This window comes from Esox lucius, chromosome 6 (genome assembly GCF_011004845.1).
Source record: "Esox lucius isolate fEsoLuc1 chromosome 6, fEsoLuc1.pri, whole genome shotgun sequence".
Classification (NCBI taxonomy): Eukaryota; Metazoa; Chordata; class Actinopteri; order Esociformes; family Esocidae; genus Esox; species Esox lucius.
Window position 1 is genome coordinate 17,440,081 of NC_047574.1, and position 26,097 is coordinate 17,466,177.

The 26,097-nt window shown below is 40.6% G+C and overlaps 2 protein-coding genes across 5 annotated transcripts in view; one reads left to right on the forward strand and one right to left on the reverse strand.

The window, feature by feature from the left end:
• The first annotated feature begins 1,184 nt into the window (after nucleotides 1-1,184).
• Nucleotides 1,185-7,777, forward strand: LOC105010594 (indoleamine 2,3-dioxygenase 2). Of its 2 annotated transcripts, none has more exons than XM_013134208.3 (10): nucleotides 1,185-1,345; nucleotides 2,031-2,126; nucleotides 2,291-2,410; nucleotides 2,504-2,622; nucleotides 2,777-2,791; nucleotides 2,904-3,003; nucleotides 3,162-3,279; nucleotides 3,401-3,452; nucleotides 5,554-5,702; nucleotides 5,998-7,777. In XM_013134208.3, the coding sequence occupies exons 1-10, from the start codon at nucleotides 1,247-1,249 to the stop codon at nucleotides 6,357-6,359; spliced, it is 1,230 nt and encodes a 409-aa protein (XP_012989662.2). In that variant the 5' UTR covers nucleotides 1,185-1,246; the 3' UTR covers nucleotides 6,360-7,777. The 2 variants fall into 2 exon arrangements, with proteins under 2 accessions (XP_012989662.2, XP_019902760.2); XM_020047201.2 differs by having other exon boundaries at nucleotides 2,943-3,003.
• A 2,075-nt stretch (nucleotides 7,778-9,852) lies between these two features.
• The window catches only part of insyn2ab (inhibitory synaptic factor 2Ab), a 38,113-nt gene continuing 21,868 nt past the window's right edge, over nucleotides 9,853-26,097 (reverse strand). For 2 of the 3 annotated variants that reach the window (XM_020047117.2, XM_010869984.4), the window contains exon 4: nucleotides 9,853-11,600. In XM_020047117.2, coding sequence (XP_019902676.1) covers nucleotides 11,417-11,600 — 184 coding nt within the window. In that variant the 3' untranslated portion in view covers nucleotides 9,853-11,416. The remainder of the gene's footprint in view (nucleotides 11,601-26,097) is intronic. The other variant, XR_002196853.3, reaches the window with a different exon arrangement.

Sequence of the window (26,097 nt, forward strand, 5' to 3'; positions counted from 1 at the left end):
AGCCTGCCAAAAAAAAAAACACAACACTTTAAACAGGTGACATTGTAGTACACTCGTCATATCGTATTTGTGGTGCACTGTGTACAAAATGTCCTTCACACATTAGCGTTGCTCTTATGGAGCGAGCGCTGACAGTTCTAGTCACATAAGATTTGCCCTTCCCCCTCGTCCCTTGTTAGCTTAGTGTCACTGATAAAAAGGTTGTGCAACAAATGCTACCTTTTACAGCTTGCCATTCGGAAGCAGTCTATTATTATTTCATAAGGAGTGAGGACAGCTTAAATTATCAAGTTGTTCAGGACAGTTTTAAAGTGAAATATTTTCACTTTAGCTCCTTTTGTTTTTCAACCAAGCTGGTACATCCAATTACAATACAAGATAATTAGGTTCCTAACTTGTTAAGACACTACAGTAAATTATTTGTAAATCCCTGTGACATGCAACACAATGATACACAAGTATATTAAAATTACACAGTTCACAAAAGGGATGAAATCCCACACATGTAGATGATAGGAGAACGAAGAGTAGAGGACTGTAGAGAGCCAAGTTCTGCACCACAAACACAGCATTAATCAGACTCTGAATCCACAGTCAACAGGTTCCGATGATATCCTGAGCACTGGTTAGACCTACTACAGCTCCAGCATGTTAATCTGACTAGACTGGCCTCCTCCCTTGGTCTTCAACACAGTACATCAGCCCCTGGCTGTTTTCTGTCATGGCCATAACCAACCTCCACACTCTGTAGGAATCAACTGGCTGCCATGTACGAGGTGGCAGCGAATCAATTGGCTGCCATGTACCGGGAGGCTAATGGGTGTGGCTTCTAAATACCTGCCTTCAAGTCCGTCATAACTTTGAATCTTTGGGGCAGTGCCATACGAGTCTCTGCGAATCAGTTATCAATAGTATTTTGATTATAGGTAATCCCCTTATTCAAGCCTACGTGAATGTTTCCATGTCTATTCAATGTATTGTGGTGTACTTTCCTGTATTTGAGGAACTGCTAGACACCACATGACCTTGATGATTCAGAAATTATGAAAAAGGGATGTATTCCATAATGAAGGGTCCGATTCAATATAGCAGAACAAGATCAGAGACAGAGCATTCACAGAGGAGGCCACAAACGTGAAGTGATCACAAAGTTTTAACAGGTCGTAGATTAACATATACAGTGATACAGTATAGTAAAGAGTTCAGCGAGTGACAGATTAGCATATAATACAGTAGAGAACAGAGAATGGGAAACATAGAGAGCTACACTGGCGCGGCATTAGTGACTGACCTGGACTGTTTCAATCTGTCTGAGAGGTCTGGATTTGTCCTGGAGCAGCCAGAAGTAAGACATGATTTTTTCAAATCTGTGTACTTTCATTTGAGCATAATACAATATTAATAACAAGTAAGTTCAAGGTAACTTTTTAGCAGTTTAGATGTTCATTTGTTGGCATTGTATTGGTTACATTATATGTTCATTTGCCTTTGAAAGAGGTATTTCCCTCTCTACTTTTCTGCTCGTTTAATATTTTGAATAATTTCCTGTTTTCCTTTATTAGACTTGAAGAAATACTGTAAAATATGTTTTTCTGTTTTGTCACCCCCCCAAAAAAGTTTGGATACCAGGGACCAGTAATATTTCATCTATTGACTTTTGATTCACAAATGTAATGCGCTGTTAGGGTTTTAAATTGACAAATATTTATTTAGGTTAATTTTGTAGGGATAGATATTGATCTCTTCTCTCTAACATGCACTGAGGTGTGAGCCCGTGATCGTTGGTCTATTCTGGTCTGTTGACTTGCTGGACCGAGTGCGTTCAATGTCAACATCAGATCAATAAAACTTGAGGGACTTGTTCCGCACTCTGCTAGATCATTGTTTTATCCCACACGTCATTGACTTACAGTGTCCGACACCTCATTGATTGTAGAGCCAGAAAAGTATTTACACTGGAAACTTGTCACTCTAGTTCCCAGGATATTCAGTGTACTATCAAGTTTATGTATGTGTTTTGTTCATTTCAGATAGACCTTCCGGAGTACTACCGGGTATGGATGGACTTAGCCAGCAACATCACACCCCTCATCCAATCACATCAGCTCCGAGTCCTGGTTGACCAGGTCAGAAACTGACAGCTGACAGTCAATACGGTTGATTTAGGCTTCAGTAGTGATGTGAAATCTCACATGTCCGAGTTTATCATCCCTGTAATGTTTTTTTGCTAATGTGTGTGATGCTGATAGACCCCATACTAGCAGACACATTGTGCCGTTGTTATGAACAGATGCCTGTGCTGAGTCCCTATAACCTGAAGGGCCATCGGGAGCTGAGGCTGGCTCACCTCGCCCTTGGTTTCCTCACAATGGGCTACGTCTGGCAGGAGGGACAACACCTGCCCGCCAAGGTAAAGCCGACGCCCAAGTAAAGCCAATCTCAGAGCACGAACCAGGAATATGTCTGTTTTATTCGTGGCATGGTTATTATTTGTGTTTGTTAGACTCTGCCCAAATCCTTGGCTCTGCCCTACTCGCTGGTTTCTCAGAGACTAGGCCTGCCCCCCATCCTGACCTATGCAGACTCTGTTCTGGCGAATTGGAGACTCAAGGATCCTACAGGGTGAGCTGGCCCTTTAACCGTTGTCCTTGTCAGTTACTAACCCAAACTTCTTAAAACTACCCAAAACTCCACTATAATCTTGTCTTCCATCAGTGCAGGACTATATAATGTTTAAGAAGTCTATTGATATACTTTCACACATTTGTGATTTCAGGGCAATGGAGATTGGGTGAGTTTCCCAAAAACACTTTTGGTATTTACAATTCTTACTTAGAATTTCCACTTTTTGGTAAAGTTTTACATGTGACTGTCTTTTGATGTTTATGTGGTTTTGAATAAAGGAACTTGGAAACCCTGTTCTCTTTTCCTGGCGGAGAAAGTTGTCAAGGGTTTTTCCTGGTTTCTCTCTTGGTGGAAAAGGCTGCTAGCGCAGGAATAAAGGCAAGTCGCTATGTTTGTCCCTATCTATGTATCACTCACACTTCAAATGTCTGTCTTTCATGTCATGTTCACCCTGTGTTTCTGTCATAAGGGTCTTCATTTTTCAATCCTGAAGTGAGTCTAATTAGTAGTCCTAATTGTCATTAACTCCCTTCCAGGGGGCAGTTTCAGTTATGAAGGCAGTGGCAACCTGTGACATCATCAGCATACAAAAGGGCCTCTACAAAGTGAGCCAGTCTCTAAAGAAGATGAGAAAAATATTTGAACTCATGCACAGTAAGATAAATCCAAATCTTATCTACAGTCAGCCATATTCACATGCCACATATATTTGCTCCATAAAAGCATTTAATATGTATGATATGAGTCAAATAAATTAGACACGTTTTATTTTCAGGGCACGTGGACCCAACATCATTCCATGGAATTCTGAGAATATTTTTCTCAGGGTAATGTATGATGGAATCTACGCAACCCACTTCATTGCATATCCAATTGAATAGAATAATAAATTCATACAAAGCCTCATTGAAAACATTAGGGCCCTAAAGGCAAAGCTTGGGGAAGTCCATAGTACAAAAATAGCTAGATAATGCCAACGTGCTTTAAATCAAGTACTTTCCTTGGGTGGAGCTCCAAAGGTGCTGACTACATTAGTGTAGCACATATGACGTTATGATTTTGTGTGTACAGAACAGTTTTGACAACAGATAATTTGTTTTTTTCTGATAATGTTATGATATTACATAGAAACTGTTGCAACTTTGAATCGAGGGAATTAAGGGAACCTGAGTGAACAAATAACAAAATCAATCAAATGTATGTATTTTTTGTCAGAAAGTGCTTGCATAGATACTTATTATTAACATGTAAGAGCAAGCGAAAGGATTTTGAATCTCTGTGGTCAGGCAAAACTCTCTAGAAAGTTTGTAACCCAGGAGAAAAACTAGGTTTTTCCACGAGGTGCTCTGAGGGCAGGTTAATCCATTTCTGGCTGGGTTGGGTGGAGATTATGCATGACCTTGTAATATCACATAATCTATCTATATACTAAAATGATCAGATGACCAGCATGTCAATAAATACAGGTGGCACCAGCAAGTGTCTTTTGCTGCTGCTACCTGTATTTCAGGGACATGATCAAGTGGATTATGGAGAAGGACAACCAGGTGGGAAGCGACAGCAGGGGACATCAGATCAGGTAGTTCTGAAGCATGGTCCTATAGCTTAGGTCCTGGTAAGATCAAAGTGGACACTAAACAAAATATAGAGATTCAACTCACTCATGTTTTGTGACACCATGGAAGGCTTTTCCACCTTGAAATCTGCCTTAGACTTCATAGGAAGCCAGTGTAAAGACACCTTCACACTGGCAGTATAAATAAAACAAATGTAATGGTTCTAGTAAAGATTGTAGTTTTATTTAACATTAGTTAAAGTTTATTTATTGTCTTACTGTGAGGAGAACAAGTATTTGATACACTGCCAATTTTGCAGGTTTTCCCACTTACAAAGCATGTGGAAGTCTGTCATTTTTAGCATTTTATTGCATGAGTATTGCAAGTATTTGATACATCAGAAAAGCAGAAATTAATATTTGGTACATAAACCTTTGTTTGCAATTACAGAGATCATACGTTTCCTGTAGTTCTTGACCAGGTTTGCATACACTGCAGTAGGGATTTTGGCCCACTCCTCCATACAGACCTTCTCCAGATCCTTCATGTTTCGGGGCTGTCGCTGGGCAATACAGACTTTCAGCTCCCTCCAAAGATTTTCTATTGGGTTCAGGTCTGGAGACTGGCTAGGCCACTCCAGGACCTTGAGACGCTTCTTACGGAGCCACTCCATAATTGCCCTGGCTGTGTGTTACGGGTCGTTGTCATGCTGGAAGATCCAGCCACGACCCATCTTCAATGCTCTTACTGAGGGAAGGAGGTTGTTGGCCAAGATCTCGCGATACATGGCCCCATCCATCCTCTCCTCAATACGGTGCAGTCGTCCTGTCCCCTTTGCAGAAAAGCATCCCCAAAGAATGATGTTTCCACCTCCATGCTTCACGGTTGCGATGGTGTTCCTGGGGTTGTACTCATCCTTCTTCTTCCTCCAAACATGGCGAGTGGTGTTTAGACCAAAAAGCTCAATTTTTGTCTCATCAGACCACATGACCTTCTCCCATTCCTCCTCTGGATCATCCAGATGGTCATTGGCTAACTTCAGACGGGCCAGGACATGCGCTGGCTTGAGCAGGGGGACCTTGCATATGCTGCAGGATTTTAATCCATGACAGCGTAGTGTGTTAGTAATGGTTTTCTTTGAGACTGTGGTCCCAGCTCTCTTCAGGTCATTGACCAGGTCCTGCCATGTAGTTCTGGGCTGATCCCTCACCTTCCTCATGATCATTGATGCCCCATTTGAGTTGGATGACATGGGTCCTGTCGTGCCATATCCAACCACGTGAACGTTTCTGCTAATGATCTAAACCTCCAACAACATAACTGTGGTGGAACTGCTGTCCAGTAATGACTATGAACCCTGTGTTGTTCATAGGTGGAGGGATAACCCCATGCTTCCAGATGGGCTGCTGTATGAGGGTGTGGGGGTGAAACCCATCATGTTGTCAGGTGGGAGCGCGGCACAGAGTCCCTCTATTCAGTGCTTTGATGCGCTTCTGGGTATCTGTCATGAGGACCATGCAGGTATGACCCTAACCGATCATACACCTGTTCTGTTTCTGAATAAAAAATGTCCTAGTGATATTTCAGTTTGCATTCTGATCAACTCGTTTGTCCTTTGCTTTTACATCTCCCATTTCACCCCATCTATCGGCCCTCCTCTACTCACCCCGCCCCCCCTCTATCGGCCCTCCTCTACTCACCCCGCCCCCCCTCTATCGGTCCTCCTCTACTCACCCCGCCCCCACTCTATCGGCCCTCCTCTACTCACCCCGCCCCCACTCTATCGGTCCTCCTCTACTCATCTCTTCAAGTACAGCGTCTTTCCTGAGGCGCATGCGAGAGTATATGCTGCCCTCCCACCGCCAGCTCATAGAGACACTGTCAAGCGGTTCCCCTCTACGTGACTTTGTCCTCTCCTGCTCGAGGCCCTCTCTCTGCATCAACTATGACTCCTGCGTGTCGGCGCTGGTGAACCTGCGGAGTTACCACCTCTCCGTTGTGGCCAGGTACATTACCATACCTGGTCATCGTGCCCGTGCCATGGGCTGTCCCTTCAACGGCGTTTGCTCAGCATTGGATGACACCGGCACAGGCGGCTCCAACACACTGCCATTTCTAAAGAGCATCCGTGATTCAACCCGAAGGGCACTGATTGCACAGCCACGACACATCACATAATCAACACTAATATGCTACCTTTTAATCTTCTCAAAAAGTCTACACAGACGTTTTGCAGTCTGACTTTAAAATGTTTAAATGTTTTAAAAATGGCTCCAAGTGTGAGGGTAAGATTTATCCATTGTAATTTCAAGCGGTGGCAGCATACATGGATATGCTTGTAGCTGGAAGATTAAATGTTGGTGACAACACTGCTTCAATCTTCTGAATGCCTTAAACTCTGGGTTAGAGACTTTTTTCTTCGGTAAAACAATTATACACATTTGAAAGAACAGTGGGGGGAGAAAATGTTGGATTCATGGATGGATTTTCTTGAATAGTTCAGTCTCAGTCTTGACTTAAATCTGCTTTAAAGTATGGACATTTTGAGTATGAGTATCCAACAATGACCCCTAAACTAAATTTACTTTAGTGTACTGTATTTACTGTGTGCTTGAATGGGACATTTACAACAACTGTTCTGTTTGACATTAGCACTACTAAATACAGTAGTTGATATTTCTGACATAGGCCGTCCCAGTTCCAAAATAACCTGGGGCTTTGGAGTGTGATCACCATTTCAGTGCCAGAGAGTCTGCTAACATATATAATCACTAGGAAGTAAAGGATAAAGAGCCATCAAATACTGTTAGCCATCACAGTTGTGCTTTATATGCAAGTATAACCTAAGAACACAACTGTATAAAAAACATAATATACGTTGAAACATATTGCGTTGGTGAGTATACTGGTGGTTTCTGGTAAGGAATTGTATATATCTTTGTAGGTTACATTAAATAATGAATTCAGTGGTTGAATAAATAAACCACATGGGTTTACAAGACTTGTCTTTATCTGAACGTTTAGACCTGTGACCGATTCCCCCTACAAAGTTTAAAGAAACAGAATTTTAACAGAGAATAATATTTCAATACTAAAATGCTAGATTTAAAAAATCATGTTTGCTTTGCCACAGACATTTTCCCACTGCATTTGTTAACTTAAACACTGGAAATGTTATGAACAACCATGTGCCTGGCCAGAAGTTGCATCCAAGAGCAAAGTCAAACAATTATTATATATTCAAGGCTAAGACTAACATAGAATATATAGTCCATACACAGCAAATATGTACTGTATATTTAAATATAATTTAATATAATTTCCAAAATCCGATCACCTTATCTCAAAAGCCAGAAATGGTTACTGTAGGATGTAATGATTATCTCTCTACATTAGTGGCCACAGCACTGGGTTAGCTGGGTTAAAAGTATTGAAACTGAATGGTTCTGTGATGTGTAGAGGAGCCTAACAGGATGGGACGTTGCTGTTGCCATAGCAAATCTTTCACTGCTGTGGTATACTGCAGTAGGCTTTGCGGCTCAGCAATGCTTCTCAATTGAAAATTGAAAGTTATCCAGGAGGCTTTTTTCACATGAAAAAATAGTATACCATTGAATACTTTGTTTTGAATACTGTAGTATCACTAGTTTCATTTGATAAACTATCATTATTGTAGTGTTTTTGTGTACAATTGTATTAATGTAGTGAATTTAAGGATGCATGTTATTGATTGCAGTGTTTTGCTGAATTATGCTATGGTATACACTCTAGTGTTTTAGTTGATGAATGTGATAGTATTCACTGTTTTGTTTTGCTCATGTATGGTATAGTATAGGGTGTAATATCAATTTTTTTCAGTTACCCTGGTATTCAGTGTTGTGTTTAGTCCATGTATAATATACTATTCATTGCAGTCTTTTTGTTTAAATATTCTAGAATATTCTTGGCAGGGTTTGTGCAGATATGATCATAAAATAATATAGTGCTCATTGTAGTGTTGTCACTGACTTTACTGTAACTTTCATTCCAGTGTTTTTGTGAACATCACAGTAATATACACCTAGTAGTTTTTGAAAGCAGTAGTATTATGTTACAGTAAATACTGTCATTGTGTCATCTTTTAGATAGAACTGTGAGCTGTCTTCTCTAGGAAACCTAACGGGTAAATACTAATAGCAACATTTTAGGTAGACAGAATAAGTGCAAAGTATCTGAATATACTTTTACCTACATTGTTTCAAGACTGATAAAAACACTTCTGCTCATGTACAACATACAGCAGACCGACAGGTAGATACTTATGTATGAAACATGGTTAAGCAGGCAAATACCTCTCCCTTCAATGTTGTAGTAAACTTGGAGTCCAAATGACAGTAACCAAATATCAAAAAAGAGTATGTGTGTCTCAGTAAAGACTGCTAGCCACAGATCTCAATTGTTACTGTAGCTTCTAAGCCCCAAAAGAAGCACAAAGTTAATTCCCACAGCTCGTGTTTGTTTAGCAATAAGCATGGCACAATTCAATAGAATTAACTTACTTTTTTGCAGTCTTGGTCATGATAAAACTGTTGTGGCCCAAATGCAATTAGCAAATATTTGTTTTAATATCCTGTTAGTGGATAGAGCAAGTACGGGCAGCAATGCCATCCTTGCCTTAACCTCCCATTGCGGGTGTGTAGATGATGATAGAGTCTTTTACTGTTCTATTTTCTATTCCAGGAAAGTTGACACATACAAAAGCACAGTTTAACTGATACACTATAAATGTCCTAGTGGACCTGAGCCACTTAGCTCGCATCAATGATCCAACCTGTTTCACCATGGTAACTGGTTTCACTGAAGCTTAGGGATTTAACCCCACAGGCTGTAAGTAAGGGATGGAATGATGTACGGCGGTAGAGAGATAGAGGGAACCCATTGGGCATAGATAGAAGTACAAAGTTGAGTTTTATTTATGTTTGTTTGAGTTTGAATTCAATGTTACATCAACAAAGTGTCATTATGGTATAAACATAACGGTAACGTAAAAAGTGTTTTCCACGTTAATTTAACATCATCACGTTTAATTATTTTGTTTGAAATAATGTGGAAATAAAGTTAATTCAATCATATTTTGAAATTACCTTCTTGAATTCAGGCCTCCAAGCTGACAGCATCTGGGCAGAAGTTGGCAGGCTGGAAACTGGCCAGTTGGACAGCAAGCCAATGATGGCCCTGCCAGAGAGTGACCCAATCACATTTAGAGAAAGAGAGGGAGTGAGAGTTCTGAAAGTAAGCAGACCTCTATGCAATCCAACACTGCAGCAGAGCCCTGGTCCTGCTTGGGGTTTTTCTCAATAAGAAAGGCAAGAAAGCATTAATTATTAAAACTATGCTTTTTTTTTTCTTACAGAAGATGATCCAACTATTTATGTTCCATTGACATTCTGCTGTATTTAGTGTAACTGCCCTGTAATTAATATAGTAGACCTTGGAATATGTAATAATGGCTTGCCTCTGAAGCTAAGTATGGTAAATATCAAATCCCAATGTCTAAGTGTAGTGAAGAGGACATTTTGATGTACTATACAGCTGGTAACACATTGATGCAGCCACTAACTTATGTAAGTCACTCTGGATAACAACATCAGTTCATTACAGAAATGGAAACATAATAATGTTAGCAAACCTCTAATATTGATATAGGTTTTATTGGAAATGCGTTGTTGTGAGGTAAAAACAGTACAAAATGCATAATCACATATTGAATTGCACTTCCTTAAATTGTAAGTAGGTGTCCATATTACAGTATGCTACTGCAAAATAACGAACAGATGTGCAACTGAATAACAATCTGGGTGTGACATTTTTATAATGAATACGTAAAAAAAAAAAAAAAAAACTTTTACTGGATTAATTGACTTGTGAGATTTAAATCATTATCCATAAACATTTGGGTGCAGTTAGTGGATGGTTACAGTGGCTATATCAACTACAGTCATTGACTATTGATCAACAGTCTAGAAATATAAAGACTGAATACCCTACATGCTAATGTTTCATGTACATAGCCCTTGTGTAGATTGTGTGCCCTGGGTGGTGAGCTGTTTTACCCCTAATCAAATCGTATAAGAGACGGTACTCATAGGTGTTTGGGGCAGATCAATGTCAATAAAAATGTTGTTGTAGAATTATAGCCATATGTGAAGATCAATATGGTCAATAACTGTAATTATGATCAAAAGAAGAATGTATTTCATTACTTTTGCGGATCAATTCTTTACTGTAGGTGAGAATAAGTTGGTAAGATGTTACCCCATGTACAAGTGAAAGACAATAACTTCATGGTGTGAATTATTATGTAAAAACTATGCTTTTTATTTTTCAACTGAAATGTAATTAAAAGCTTTTAATGTATTTGTATATACTGTAGAGAATGCAGACTGAATAACACAATAATAGAACATATCAATTAACCTTTAATATGTTCAAATAATCATATATATTTTTTCTATACTCAATAGTAAAACCTCAAACCAGATTCCTGCATGGATAAGAACAGCAGTCTAGGATTCAAGATCTCAATCATTCAAATTAATTTTACATCCTTCTGAAGTGCTCCTCTGTGTGCTGTGACAAAGAGTCAGCGTATGGGCAAGAAGGATTGAGTTTATGTAGCATTGGGTTCAGTAATGTACTGTAATGTACTTCTTCCATGATCTCAGTCTCCAAATGTTTGTGCTTTGTCAACTGGCTGATGTACAGAATAATTCACGTAGCTTTGTTGAGAAACAGGCCTTCAACATGTGATCCCTCTTCTACTCAAGCAGAGGTCTCTGGGGAAAGAGACCAAAAATATGTGCCACTGGAAATGTATAAAAAATGAAAGAAACATTTGCCCAGTAAATAAACAGCACCCATCTTCATATTGTAGGCTACATCTCAAGATGAAAAATCTCAAGTCTCACCTTGTTGTTCTGCTAACCTTTAGCCAGTGTATATGTTGATCTTCTCCGGTGTTTGAACCCGAAACTGAAGCCTTAGCAAACTAAACCTTCATAATCAAATATTGTTAGTTATCCCCCATTCATTTCCTACGTAGTTCCAATCAGAATCCAGACTTGCATGTACTGGTGTCTGCTTATCTGTCCCCATGGGCGGAAAGTCTTCTTTTGTGATATTTCCGTTTTAAGGAATATAGTATATGGGTAAATGCAGATCCAAAAGGTATTTCAAAAGCTAAAGTGCTTCCTATGTTACAAAAACCAGAGTTTCCAGCGACCATGCTTTTTGGACTCTGTCTCAGATTTCCGCTTGGGGGTAGAGGTGAACACTTCATGGGGGTAAGGCAGAGCAGGGAATTGTGGATCATCCATGGGGCACAGTCTCCTAATCAGGTGCTGTATCTTGTCCTCCTGCTGCTTGAAGTCCAGCTCCACACTGCAGCACAAACAACATAATCAACTTAGTTAACACAGTAACACAAACAGTTCATTTTCCATTGATAGGTAGTGTCACTAATAAATGTACACTGTCACTGTTGTTTCACCATTGGGGAATTGCCTATGTACAATCCAAAGCAATCTTGTTCTTGTGAGGATACACCTGAAATGTCTGAATTAAACTCTTGACTATAAGAAAAACTGTAAATACTTTTTTTTTTTAAGTGAAAAAAAAGGAGGAATGATATTGCCAAGGAACGAGAAACGATCGAAGGACATTTTAAAATGTGAAAGTCCTATTATAGTATTAGGATTTTGAATTTAACATGGCACATAATATCAGCCATATGACTCTGCACAATTTGTGACATTGGATTTTCATCCTATAAAAGTTATTTTAAGTTAATAAATAATATAATGCAGGAGTAGTGCCGCCAAATCGCCAGCATTCAATGTGTCTGTTTATAATCCAGGGCAGTCGGTGGCTATAAACTCCAGATGGATTGTGGGAATGTCAAAGTGTAGTCTCATATCACTTATAACAACCCAAATTTTTCTGACACTAACATGTACTGGGTGTTATATTAGGCAGTATGCACATCTGTATTTTAGTGCATTTTCAAGGGTATTCTCTAACATGACAGAGTACAGTCAGAATATGGGTCGTTTCTGACGTATGATTTTCTCATCCGGTCCGTAATCCCTGGCTGGCCATTATTTGATTCCATTCGAAAATCGAGATTGAACTCTCAGATTAATTCTCTCACTGTTGGGAGAAGCACATGGATTAATCCCAACCCAATGAAATAATTCTGAACCCGAGCAGACCAAATACTAGCATGAGCAAAGGACATACAGTACCCATTATACAGAGTTTTCTCAATGTACAGTGGATATCATAAATCCACACACTCTCATTAAGGATGAAATAAAGACAAATCATTTCTTACCTTTTCACCTTTAATAGGAGCTTTTAACAAACCATATTTAGGTGAAAACCCTATGGATAATCTTTCAGAAAAATATAAAAATGTTCAACTATCGACGCATCTTTCTCAGAACAATAGGCGATAGGCCTACCTGGTGTTGTATCTTTTTCAAGTTTCATGGTTTGTCAAACGCACCGAACAACCCAGCCAGTTGCACTGAACAACTCCGACTGGAATTGTTTAGAAGATAAGGCATCTATTGGTTAGATTGCTGTGACATGGGACTGCCTTCAACATAAAACATGATATGGAGTTTATCACGATATTTGAGGAGAAAGGTGTGTTGCGAAGCACTCTGCCAAAGCATGATTGCATTTGATGCAGCCACCTCAACTCCGTCCATACAGGTAGGCCATGTGAATCTGCTTGCTTTGCCTCTCAGAAAATTGCGTTCATTGGTTATCATTGGCTGCTGACAACACCGACTTTAAACTAAGAGTGCAGGTGTATAATCACAGTTTATTTATTTTGCGTTTTGAAAATACATTACTGTAGCCGTAATAATCCAAGGTTACATTCGCGCGGGTAAAACGTATTTGTGTGCGGTTGTTCACGATTAACGTGCATTCGCGTGCAACTCTTTGACAATGTTGGGTGTGGAGCAAAACATAAGACCACTGTAGATTTAGTGTACGCGCGAAAAGCTACGGATATCTTGACTTTTATATACAATAATGTCAATACCCCTTTCGAGAAATTGCCATGTATTTATCTAAATGTTTTGAAGCAATTAAAAACATGAATAAAACAAATAACAGAATAAGCAAACAGTTCCTTAGATTTTGGGTTATGTTGAGATAGAAAGTCATGGTTCTGGAAGATCGAGGTTATTGGATTAATTGGAATGACTGTATATCTGACAGACCGCTAGCGTGTAATGTAGAGATCTAGCACAATCATATTGAAGTAGAAAGCATGGGGTCGTTTTCAGACTTAACCAATCACATCTCAAATAATGTACAAATACATTTTCCATCACCATACATCTGTTGAAATGATTTTGATGAGCTGTAGGAGTTCCTTGAAGGAAATTCCTTCTTACTTACATATTGAAGAGATAGTCTTTGTCCTCAAGGAGCTTACAATAGATCTAAGGGATAGTATTGTTGAATATCAAGAAAAGAATATAAAAACATATGAAGGTATTACGGGTCATAGAATACAATAAAGACCATAATTAAGAAATGAGAAAAGATGACACTTCCTGGATATTGCAAAGATCAGGAGGTCCTTCAATTGGTTGAAAGAGCAAAACGAACGTTTATCGGGAAGGTTACAAGGTGCCAATGGCAATGCTAAAGGAGCACTAGGAATATCTGTCAGGAACTAGGCACTTCTTGCATATTACAACAATTGCACATTATTCTTGATACGTCTGACTGGGCAAGATGGAAGCAATTTCTCACAAAAAAGAACATCCAAGCCAGTGCACACTTTGTAAGAAGACCCGTTCACTCCACCAAAACCATTTTGGAAAATGTGATATGATCTGATTAAACCAAGGTTAAACTTCCTTAATTCCAAAACATATGTTTGGTACAAAGCCAATACAGCTCATCGTCCAAGGTACAGAGTACTTCCATTTATATTTGAGATTCTAGTCATTTAGCAGACACTTATTGAGCTATATACAGATATTGCATATATTTTAAGAACGCTGAACTCAGTAGTTATAAGTACAACCTACTCAACAAAGCAACTGTCTGCAGTCTGTACTAGAAGGAAGATAATACAAACCAGAAAATCACAAGAATTAATTCACAACAGAGTTAGAGTTATTTTAGATAGTGTTTAAAAAAGGTGGGGTTTCAAATGTTTACAAAAATGTAAAATGTAGGTTGGGTGTCCTGCTGTCCTAGTTTCAAGGGGAAGGTGGTACCGTCGTTATAGTGCAAGGACATACAAAAAAAAATGACTTTGTAGAAAAAAAGCTGCTTTGTAAGTAATGCCATGTTCTTGTATTGGATGCAAGCGTCTACCAAAAGCCAGTGGAGTGCGTGGAGGAGCAGGGTGTCACAGGGGAGGGTTGAACACCAGGTGGACTGCAGGAGTCTGGATGACTAGAAGGGGTTTGGAGGCACATGCCAAGATCCCTACCAACAGTGGGTTATAGTAGTCTAGAAGTGAGATTTGTACCTGTGCTGCTTCCCATGTGAGGTAAGGATAGGCTATAAGGATAGGCTATATGTAGAGCATGAACTTGCTGGAGCAAGGACAACAGTGTGTTGTTTGGGTTAACAACAAGGTTCTTTGCACTCTGGAAGGGTCACTGTGGAATTGTTAACCATTACGGACATGAATTGGTGCGGACAGGCCTTTTTCTCAAGGAAGAGCAGCTCTGTCTTGTTCAGCTTGAGGTGATGGGCTGACATCCAAACCGAGATGTGCGTTACCAACTGGGTGTCACAGAAGGGGAAGTAGAATAAATATTTCAGTGTCATCCACATAACAATGATAGGAGAGATGAACTCGGCTTTGAAGACAGGAATGGCAATGCTATGTCCAGGTGTGCTAGGTTGATAGAGACGTTCCACAGAGTATTCATTGAGGCGTATGTTGGGCAGTCACGACCATGACATTCCAGTTGACGATTTGATTGTCATGCAAATAATTGCAATAAAAACAATGTTGTTGTTTTAAAAAATAAATCTTCATTTTGTGATGCTAGTTTATAGGCTTGAAGTCACAAACAGTGCAGCACAATACAGAGATGGCAATAAGCGCCCCTGGTAATGGTATGAAGAGTTATCAAAAATGGTATGAAAAGTTTTCAAAAATGGTATGAAAAGTTTTAAAAATGTTATGAAAGGTTTATGCAACAAATAGGCGCTTGGGAACTCTTGTCAAAAAACCCTGATGAGCCAAAACATTATTACCATCCACAGGTGAAGAGAATAGCCTTGATCATCTCCTAACAAAGGCAGATTGGATGGTAAGCAAACAATCAGTTCTTGTAGTCAACGTGTTGGATGCAGGAGAAATGGGCAGGAGTAAACCTGGAGTAGACCTGAGTGACTTTGAGAAGAGACAAATTGTTATGGCCAGATGACTGGCATATCTGAAATGACAAGACTTGTGGGGTGCTCCTGGTCAGAAGTGGAAAGTACCTACTGACACTGGTACAAGGTTGGACAAGCCACAAACCTGTGACTGGGTGTTGGGCGCCAGAGGCTCATCGATGCGAGGGCAACAAAGGCTATCCCATCTGGACTGAACCGACAGAAGGTCTACTGTGGCACAAGTCACAGAACATTTTAATGATGTTTACAGGAGGAATGTGTCACAACAAACAGTGCATCACACCCTGCTGTGTATGGGGCTGTGTAGCCTCTGATTGGTCTGAGTGACCATGATGACCTCTGTATAGTGTTGAAAGCGCCTACAATGGGCACATGAGCATTGGAACTGGACTTTGGGGCAGTGGAAGAAGGTTGCCTGGTCCGATAAGTCCTGTTTGCTTTTACATAATGTGGACGGCCGTGTACGTGTGCGCCGTTTACATGGGGAAGTGATGGCACCAGGATGCACTGTGGGAAGATGATAGAGGGAATGTGGTAGAGGGAATGTGGTGTTCTGGGCAATGTGCTGCTGGGAAACTCGGGCTCTTGGCATTCATGTGGACGTCAAAGTGACACGTGCAACCTACCTAAAAATTGTTGCAGACCAGGTTCCCCCTTCTTGGGAATGGTATTCCCTGATGGTACTGGCCTCTTTCAGCAGGATAATGTGTCCAGCCACACTGCACACGTTGTTCAGGAATGGTTTGAGGAACACGATGAAGAGTTCACAGTGTTTCCCTGGCCTCCAAATTCCTCAGATCTCAATCGGATGAAGTATATGTGGGATGCGCTCAACCAACAAGTCCGATTCACGGTGGCTCCACCTCGCAACTTACAGAACCTGAAGGACGTGCTGCAAATGTCTTGGTGCAAGATACCACAGGACACCTTCAGGGGTCTTGTAGAGTCCATGCCTCAGCGGGTCAGTGCTGTTTTGGTGGCACATGGAGGACCAAGTGGCCATAATGTTTTGGCTCATCCGTGTATCAGTGTAAACGCCCTTTCACAATGTCATGCTTACATTATCTTTGATATGGTTGTATTTGTTCTTGTTAAAGTACATTCAAACATATTTTATTTAATCTGACTGCTCTTATATATAACCACTTTGTTTTAAGACAAACTGTTTTGTCTTCTCCAGATTTTGAGGACTAATTACATGCTATGAAGTGGCATCTATCTTCCAAACACACAGAAGGATAAACCCGCTAAAAGGATATTATTAAACACTCTGGCAAAGTCTACACATTGTAGGTAGACAGATGGAACTACAAAGCCGGGTTCAGACCTCTTCATAAGCCTGACAGACAGTCCAATTAATTTTCTGACTGGGATGACATGCTTAATGTGCCATAATGAATCAAAGAAACTGCTCTTACCCTTAAGGTGTCAGTTATTTAACTCCAGAACAACCTTCAAAGAAAATGGATGCTGGACAGATATTTGGCAACGCCGAATATTCCATCAATCAATAATGGTTGGATTATATGAATATTAATACACAGAAAGATTACATGAGAAAAAAAGCAGTTAGCTGATATTTTGTTTGCAACTGTTGTAGAATGTTCACCAAATAAAACCATAAAGGCTCTTAATGTAAAGTTAAATGTTTATGCACTCGCCTAAGCCGATGAATATTCCTCATTCTTGCATAGTTGGCCAGGAGGTTTAGTTAGTAGTTGATACCAAATGGAAGAAAGCCAACACAAGCTCATCTTATTTCCTGTCTACCACAATGTCTTATGAAATGTGAATGACAGAAACATTGGCATAAACATTTCTGTGTATAGTGACCATCTAATCACTACCGAACTATTTTCAGAGAAAATGCCATAACAGTCCTGGAATTGCTATCTGAAAAATATATTAGTTTTGTTAAGATTGAACTGCCCCAAATTTCAAACTAGTTGCAGAACATACGCTTTGTATAAAATCAGAATACACCCCCCTTTTCCTTTGTATTTTTAGAGCCATTCTGAATGCTCAGCATTTCTGAGGTTCAGTAGCTTTTTATATAGAACAGCATAAACCATGACAACACAGCACTGTATGGCATGGTCTTGGCATTTATTAACTGATTAATCACTTGGCAAAGAGCAGCAATTACTGTATGCTGTGGACAATTGGATCTGCAGGGAGCCTGAAGCACATTGTACTGATCAGGTGTCCCTGGGGAACAGGTGCCTGAGTAAACAAAGGCCACACAACTCACATTATCTCAACACCAACAGATCGGGATGGATAGAGATGGGGAATAACATTTTCAACCATTCACAAGCAGATTAAAGAGTCAGTGTCTGTAATCAATGGCACACGATGGTTTAGCTGTAGTCCCTTGGAGTGAGCACAGTCATAGTCTTTTATAGGATGGAGGTTCTGGTGCATCTTATCAACTATATGCTTTTATTGTCAGACAGATCTTGTTGGTTTATGCATCTATAATGGTTTTGGTTTGTCACTAGATTCTTATAACATTTCTTTAAATTACTGTTTTAAAGGTTACGCTTCTATTACAGGTCTAATGTAACATCCAGAAATACCCCCAAAATTCAATGATTCATACTCAAAAGAAATATATCTATTTCACACTGTTGCAAGCCAAAAATATTCACACCCTTTTTCTGAAAAATAAATAAATGGGAGGCAGGTGAACATTATTCATTTTAAAGGTTGCAGGTGCCTACAGTATACAACTCAACAGGGTTTGAGAAACACAAGGCAGAACATTATTCTCCCTGTACCACTGTCAAGATGAAGAGGAAACGAATGAGAGAACTGTCTAAGAATGACAGAAACAAAATAATCCCCAAACATCGATGTTCCCAAGTATACAAGCCCATCAGCTGGGACCTCAGAATTCCTGTTACTGTAACATGGTTTGCGGTACTATCAGGAAGTTTGAGACCCATGGAACGGTGGTCAAGCTCCTGCGATGTGTCCTCAGGAACATACTCAGTCTAAGATGTCATCAGGAGTTTGTTGGAATATTTGACAAAGCACCGTGCACAATTGCTGAAGATGCAGGAGTAAAAAAAGACCCCACAGCCGAAAGAAACCCAAGAAAGCCCAGTTTAACTATTATAAAATCTCCTGTTGCACGATGAAATAAAACTGTAGCACCTCAGTACTATGTACAGAGCAGATCAGTACTATGTACAGAGCAGATCAGTACTATGTACAGAGCCGATCAGTACTATGTACAGAGCAGATCAGTACTATGTACAGAGCCGATCAGTACTATGTACAGAGCCGATCAGTACTATGTACAGAGCAGATCAGTACTATGTACAGAGCAGATCAGTACTATGTACAGAGCCGATCAGTACTATGTACAGAGCAGATCAGTACTATGTACAGAGCCGATCAGTACTATGTACAGAGCAGATCAGTACTATGTACAGAGCACCTCAGTACTATGTACAGAGCAGATCAGTACTATGTACAGAGCAGATCAGTACTATGTACAGAGCAGATCAGTACTATGTACAGAGCAGATCAGTACTATGTACAGAGCCAATCAGTACTATGTACAGAGCAGATCAGTACTATGTACAGAGCCGATCAGTACTATGTACAGAGCAGATCAGTACTATGTACAGAGCAGATCAGTACTATGTACAGAGCAGATCAGTACTATGTACAGAGCAGATCAGTACTATGTACAGAGCACCTCAGTACTATGTACAGAGCCGATCAGTACTATGTACAGAGCAGATCAGTACTATGTACAGAGCAGATCAGTACTATGTACAGAGCAGATCAGTACTATGTACAGAGCAGATCAGTACTATGTACAGAGCAGATCAGTACTATGTACAGAGCAGATCAGTACTATGTACAGAGCAGATCAGTACTATGTTTACAGATCAAACATTCAAAGAAAAGAACACTGTGTCTACATTCAAATGTGGGGGAGGTTCAATATTGTCATGGTGTTGCTTTGCTACCTCTTATACTAGGGCAGTTCAGTTGTGAAAGGCATCATGACCATAGCTGATTACCAAGGTATTCAAATGCAATGTTCAACCTAGTGCTACAGGGAGAACACAGGAAATAGGCACGTGGTGCGCAGCCATGCCATGGGGGGTGTATATTCAACAATGAGATAAACAACCCTAATAAGCAGAACCACTGAGAAAGGTGGCAGCTCTGTGGGTATTTGCAGGCGGTCATAGAGTTGGCTGCCTCAGTACTGTTCTTCCTCTTCTATTTATGTAACTGTTAGCAGAAGTAATAAGAGTTAAGGCACTACTTGAAAAGGCACCATTGCAGAAAGGGAATGGTTTGCGGTTGAAGAGTAGGTCAAGTTGCCAGTAGACCTATGCAAAAACAAACTTACTGCAGTCTTTGCCACAGGATGAGCAACTAAAATGTGTTATTGGATAATAAAAATGTTGACATAATAATGTCAACATTGCACCCCTAATATAAATACTGAAAATGAAACTATATAACAACAATACAATCACACAGTTCTAAAACAATTCAAACAACATTTTACCTATTTCGAGCTTCTTTGCACTTTCGGTAATGAGATGGCCAAGTGGGGTAAAGGGGGTTAACTAACAACACAAATTGATGCATCACAATAAATAAAAATGACACATGTCCACAGTCACTGTGTTTGTGCATAGTAATGAAAGAGAAGAGGCTCCACACCACTCTCACTTGAATATTTTACCTATTCATTTTCTGATTATCTTATATTATTTTTGACCACTGTCCATTTGTCTTCCTGGCTGTTTTGCAGATCCTCTTCACCACATGGCTGTAACCCTAATTTCATGTAGGTTGCCTCCATAACCAATGTAGAATTCCTGTTCTCCGACAGCATCTGTCAATCTGCCCTTCTGTCCATTTACTATTTTGGCCCTGACGGAGACCTACTCCAGCTTCATCTGTGTTTTACCAGATATTTCCTACACTGTTCATTGCTTGATTTTCTTAGAAAAAGAGAAATTGAGTGAAGTGTGTAGAATTTCAGAAACCAGGAATTAAAGGAGGGATTTTACATGATGTACTAGATAAGAACATATGTTCCAGTGACAGAAGCTTCTCCACTTTGAAACAGAAGCTGGTCTGGATTCCCTTATCTGCATTTTTTAATGCAGCCAAACTAATGTCTAGGTGAAAAGATTATGTGACACACTGTCATTCCATTAATGTAGATATATTATGATGCATTTCTGATATTACAATGGAAAAATGCTACATATTACTAAAAAATCTTTGTTTTCTTTCACCTACTGTACAAGGTGCCCTCTGTAAGCTAATTTGACTACAGGTGCTGGTCATATAATTAGAATATCATCAAAAAGTTGATTTATTTCAGTAATTCCATTCAAAAATATATACATTCATTCCACACAGACTGATATATTTCAAGTGTTTAGTTCTTTTAATTTAGATGATTAATTTAGATGATAATGAAAACCCCAAATTCTGTATCTCAGAAAATTTGAATATTGTGAAAAGGTTCAATATTGAAGACACCTGGTGCCACACTCTAATCAGCTATTTAACTCAAAACACATGCAAAGGCCTTTAAATGGTCTCAGGCTAGTTCTGTAGGCAACACAATCATGGGGAGGACTGCTGACTTGACAGCTGTCCAAAAGACGACCATTGACACCTTGCACAAGGAGGGCAAGACCCAAAAGGTAATTGCTAAAGAGGCTGGCTGTTCACAGAGCTCTGTGTCCAAGCACATTAATAGAGAGGCGAAGGTAAGGAAAAGATGTGGTAGAAAAACGTGTACAAGCAATAGGGATAACCGCACCCTGGAGAGGATTGTGAAACAAAACCCATTCAGCTGGACTCAGTGCTTCAAGAACCACCACGCACAGACGTTTGCAAGACATGGGTTTCAGCTGTCGCATTCCTTGTGTCAAGCCACTCTTGAACAAGACACAGCGTCAGAAGCGCGTCTCGCCTGGGCTAAAGACAAAAAGGACTGGACTGCTGCTGAGTGGTCCAAATGTTCCCTGATGAAAGTAAATTTTGCATTTCCTTTAGAAATCAAGGTCCCAGAGTCTGGAGGAAGAGAGGAGAGGCACAGAATCCATGTTGTTTGTGTCCAGTGTGAAGTTTCCACAGTCAGTGATGGTTTGGGGTGTCATGTCATCTGCTGGTGTTGGTCCACTGTGTTTTCTGAGGTCCAAGGTCAACGCAGCCGTCTACCAGGAAGTTTTAAGGCACTTCATGCTTCCTGCTGCTGACCAACTTTATGGAGATGCAGATTTCATTTTCCAACAGGACTTGGCACCTGCACATAGTGCCAAAGCTACCAGTAACTGGTTTAAGGACCATGGTATCCCTGTTCTTAATTGGCCAGCAAACTCGCCTGATTAGAAAATCTATGGGGTATTGTGAAGAGGAAGATGCGATACGCCAGACCCAACAATGCAGAAGAGCTGAAGGCCACTATCAGAGTAACCTGGGCTCTCATAACACCTGAGCAGTGCCACAGACTGATCTACTCCATGCCACGCCGCATTGCTGCAGTAATTCAGGCAAAATGAGCCCCAACTAAGTATTGAGTGCTGTACATACTTTTCATGTTCATACTTTTCAGTTGGCCAACATTTCTAAAAATCCTTATTTTGTATTGGTCTTAAGTAGTATACAAATTTTCTGAGATACTGAATTTTTGATTTTTTTATAACTGACATTAGTTGTCAGTTATAATCATCAAAATTAAAAGAAATAAACACTTGAAATATATCAGTCTGTGTGGAATGAATGTATACATTATACAAGTTTCACTTTTTGAATGTAATTACTGAAATAAATCAACTTTTTGATGATATTCTAATTATATGACCAGCACCTGTATATCTAACCTCTCACAGCACTGGGTGACTTCAAAGTCCTGACATCTGCTTTCAGTTAATTTTGTTGCATCTATTTGTTTCTAGACTGTCTCGTAGCGGTAGCTTCTTGAATTCCTCCACAAACGTGCAAATTCTTTCAAGAGCAGGGGATAGGAAGGCCATGTCAGGAACTCCACATGGGGTTCCTCTATCACAGGGGCTTCACATTTTGAGATGGCATGGACTTTCTTGCCCATTGTTGTCGCAGCACTGGACCTAAACAGGGCGTGATTGAATTTGGTCATGTCATTATCCATGGCTTGATTCTGTTATGTTTGTGCTTATCTTCACCATTTTCCTTTTAATGTGTTCAGCAGAATCTTGCTAACCAGGTTAAGTAAGCCATTACGTCAAATGCATTAACACGTCATTTTGCGGAAGTGGGGTAACAAAATAAGACAGAAGTCACATCTGTAAATATTGTGACACAAACGGGTGGAATACCTTGATTGGAAGGTGAGAGCCAGGGCAAGGCATTGGTCATAGCTTTTTTCTTTAAACACGCAGAGCCTTAGCTATGGCGTAAACTAAATCTCCTAACCTTAAACCTTATTTAACCAGGTTGAATGCACGCAAGGCTGCTGGTCCTGATGGCGTCCCTGGGCGTGTGCTCACAGCATTTGCTGGGCAGCTGGCTAAGGTCTGTCGTGACATTTTCAACCTCAATCAATTAATTAATCAATCAATCAAATTTATTTATAAAGCCCTTTTTACATCAGCAGTTTTCACAAAGTGCTTTTACAAAACACCTGGCCTTAAACCCCAAGGAGCAAACAACAGTAGTGTTAGTGGCTAGGAAAAACTCCCTAGGAAGGCCGAAGTTTAGGAAGAAACCTAGAGGACAGAGGGGTGGCCAGTCCTCTTCTGGCTGTGCCGGGTGAACATATTAAGAGTACAATTTGTAATAATTAATAAATGCATGTGGGCTGAGTCCAGAGTCTATTTAAACTTAGTCCAGGTCGGAAGCATGACCAGATGGACAAGGACAGAGACAACACGGGGGAGGGGGAGGTGTCAGCACAGTGTCAGCTGAAATCATCTTGATCTGCAACACAACCAGGAGGACTTTGGACAGGGACAGCAATGGGTTTTTCAAGCCTGGTACTCCTCAGGTGTGGGCCAAGACCTCATGTCCTCCTAAGTTTAAAACAGCAGGAGACAGGGAACATTTAGAAATGCATTCCTTATATCTACAAAGATTTATAGTGGAGAAGGAGAACTGACCACACTCCCCCAGCACAGGCGACACCACGGTGGTAGGCCTGATCAGTGACAATGATGAGTCAGCCTACAGGGAGGAGGTCAAGCGCCTGGTGGCGTGGTGCGCTGACAACATCCTGGCCCTCAATGCAAAGAAAACCAAGCAGCTGATTGTGGATACCAGGAAGCCTAAAGGCTGCAGTCAACCCCCAGTTCCCATCGATGGCACTGAGGTGGAGTGTGTGTCCAGCTTCAAATTCCTGGAACCTCCTGGATCCTCAAAACCTCGGCCCTGGTCAAAAAGGCACAGCAGCACCTGTACTTTTTGAGGAGCCTGAAGAAGGCCCGTCTGTCCACTGGCTAGAGGCACCTCCTTCCGTCCTGTCCTGGCTATGGCCCCAGCCCAGTGCAGAGATGGCTAGGGGCATAGCCAGGACGTGACAATCATAGGTATTCTTCAACTGTGAGTGACGGAATCTAAAACAAAAATCCAGAAAATCACATTGTATGATTTTTAATTAATTTATTTGCATTTTATTGCATGACATAAATATTTGATACATCAGAAAAGCAGAACTTAATATTTGGTACAGAAACCTTGGTTTGCAATTACAGAGATCATATGTTTCTTGTACTTCTTGACCAGGTTTGCACACACTGCAGAGCATCAGTGTGCTTACTAAAGTAAATGTCAGTCCTTCAGTCTCCAGATCCTTCATGTTTTGGGGCTGTCGCTGGGCAAAACGGACTTTCAGCTCCCTCCAAAGATTTTCTTTTGGGTTCAGGTCTGGAGACTGCCTAGGCCACTCCAGGACCTTGAGACGCTTCTTACGGAGCCACTCCTTAGTTGCCCTGGCTGTGTGTTTCGGGTCGTTGTCATGCTGGAAGACCCAGCCACGACCCATTTTCAATGCTCTTACTGAGGGAATTGAGGTTGTTGGCCAAGATCTCGCGATACATGGCCCCATCCATCCTCCCCTCAATACGATGCAGTCATCCTGTCCCCTTTGCAGAAAAGCATCCCCAAAGAATGATGTTTCCACCTCCATGCTTCACGGTTGGGATGGTGTTCTTGGGGTTGTACTCATCCTTCTTCTTCCTCCAAACACGGCGAGTGGAGTTTAGACCAAAAAGCTCTATTTTTGTCTCATCTGACCACATGACCTTCTCCCATTCCTCCTCTGGTTCATCCAGATGGTCTTTGGCAAACTTCAGACGGGCCTGGACATGCGCTGGCTTGAGCAGGGGGACCTTGCGTGCGCTGCAGGATTTAAATCCATGATGGCGTAGTGTGTTACTAAGGGTTTTCTTTGAGACTGTGGTCCCAGCTCTCTTCAGGTCATTCTTACAGGTGGTATAGCTGCCCATTCGTCTTGGCAAAATGCCTCCAAATCATGCAAAGTCTTTGGTTGTTTTGCATGAACCGCATGTTTCTCCCCAGAGTGGCTTGATGATATTAAGGTAAGGAGACTGTGATGGCCACTCCAGAACCTTCACCTTTTTCTGCTGTAACCACTGGAGGGTCAACTTGGCCTTGTGCTTAGGGTCTTTGTTGTGCTGGAAAGTCCAAGAGCGTCCCATGCACAGCTTTCATGCAGAAGAATGCAAACTCTCTGCCAGTACTTTCTGATAAGATGCTGCATTCATCTTGCTATCAATTTTCATTAGATTCCCTTTAGAGCTCACACACCCTCAAAACATCACTGAGCCATCACCATGCTTCACAGTGCGGATGGTATTCTGTTCACTATGGGCCTTGTTGACCTCTTTCCAAACATAACACTTATGGTTGTGACCATAAAGCTCTATTTTGGTCGCACCACTCCAAATTACAGTGTGCCAGAAGCTGTGAGGCATGTAAAGGTGTTGTTGGGCATGTTGTAACCATGTTTTTTGTGGCATTGTCGCAGTAAAGGCTTCTTTCTGGAAACTCGTCCATGCAGCAAATTTTTGTTCGAGTATTGTGCTCTTAGAAACAACCATACTGTCTTTTTCCAGAGCAGCCTGTTGTTCTTCTGAGGTTACCTGTGGGTTTTTCTTTGTATCCCGAACAATTCTTCTGGCAGTTTTGGCTGAAATCGTTCTTGGTCTACCTGACCTTGGTTAGATATCAAGAGATCTCAGAGATCACAGACACAATTGCAATTTAAAAAGCCACAGGTTGTGGTAAATTCACCTTTAATTGCCATTTTCACCTGTGTGTGACACCTTGTGTGTCTGTAACAAGGCCAAACATTCAAGGGTATGTAAACTTTTGATCAGGGCCATTTGTTATCTGTTATCATTATGATTTAAAAAAGAGTCAAACAACTATGTGATAATGAATGGCTTCACATGATCACAATCCTTAAATAAAAGACTTAAATGATCAGTCT

Bases quoted from the DNA above. Each gene is read 5' to 3' on its own strand.
- LOC105010594 (XM_013134208.3), top strand. From the start codon at position 1,247: ATGGGAAACATAGAGAGCTACACTGGCGCGGCATTAGTGACTGACCTG. The intron at 1,346-2,030 runs GTAAGACATGAT...TGTTCATTTCAG, and splicing joins TTGTCCTGGAGCAGCCAGAA to ATAGACCTTCCGGAGTACTA. The intron at 2,127-2,290 runs GTCAGAAACTGA...TGTTATGAACAG, and splicing joins TCCGAGTCCTGGTTGACCAG to ATGCCTGTGCTGAGTCCCTA.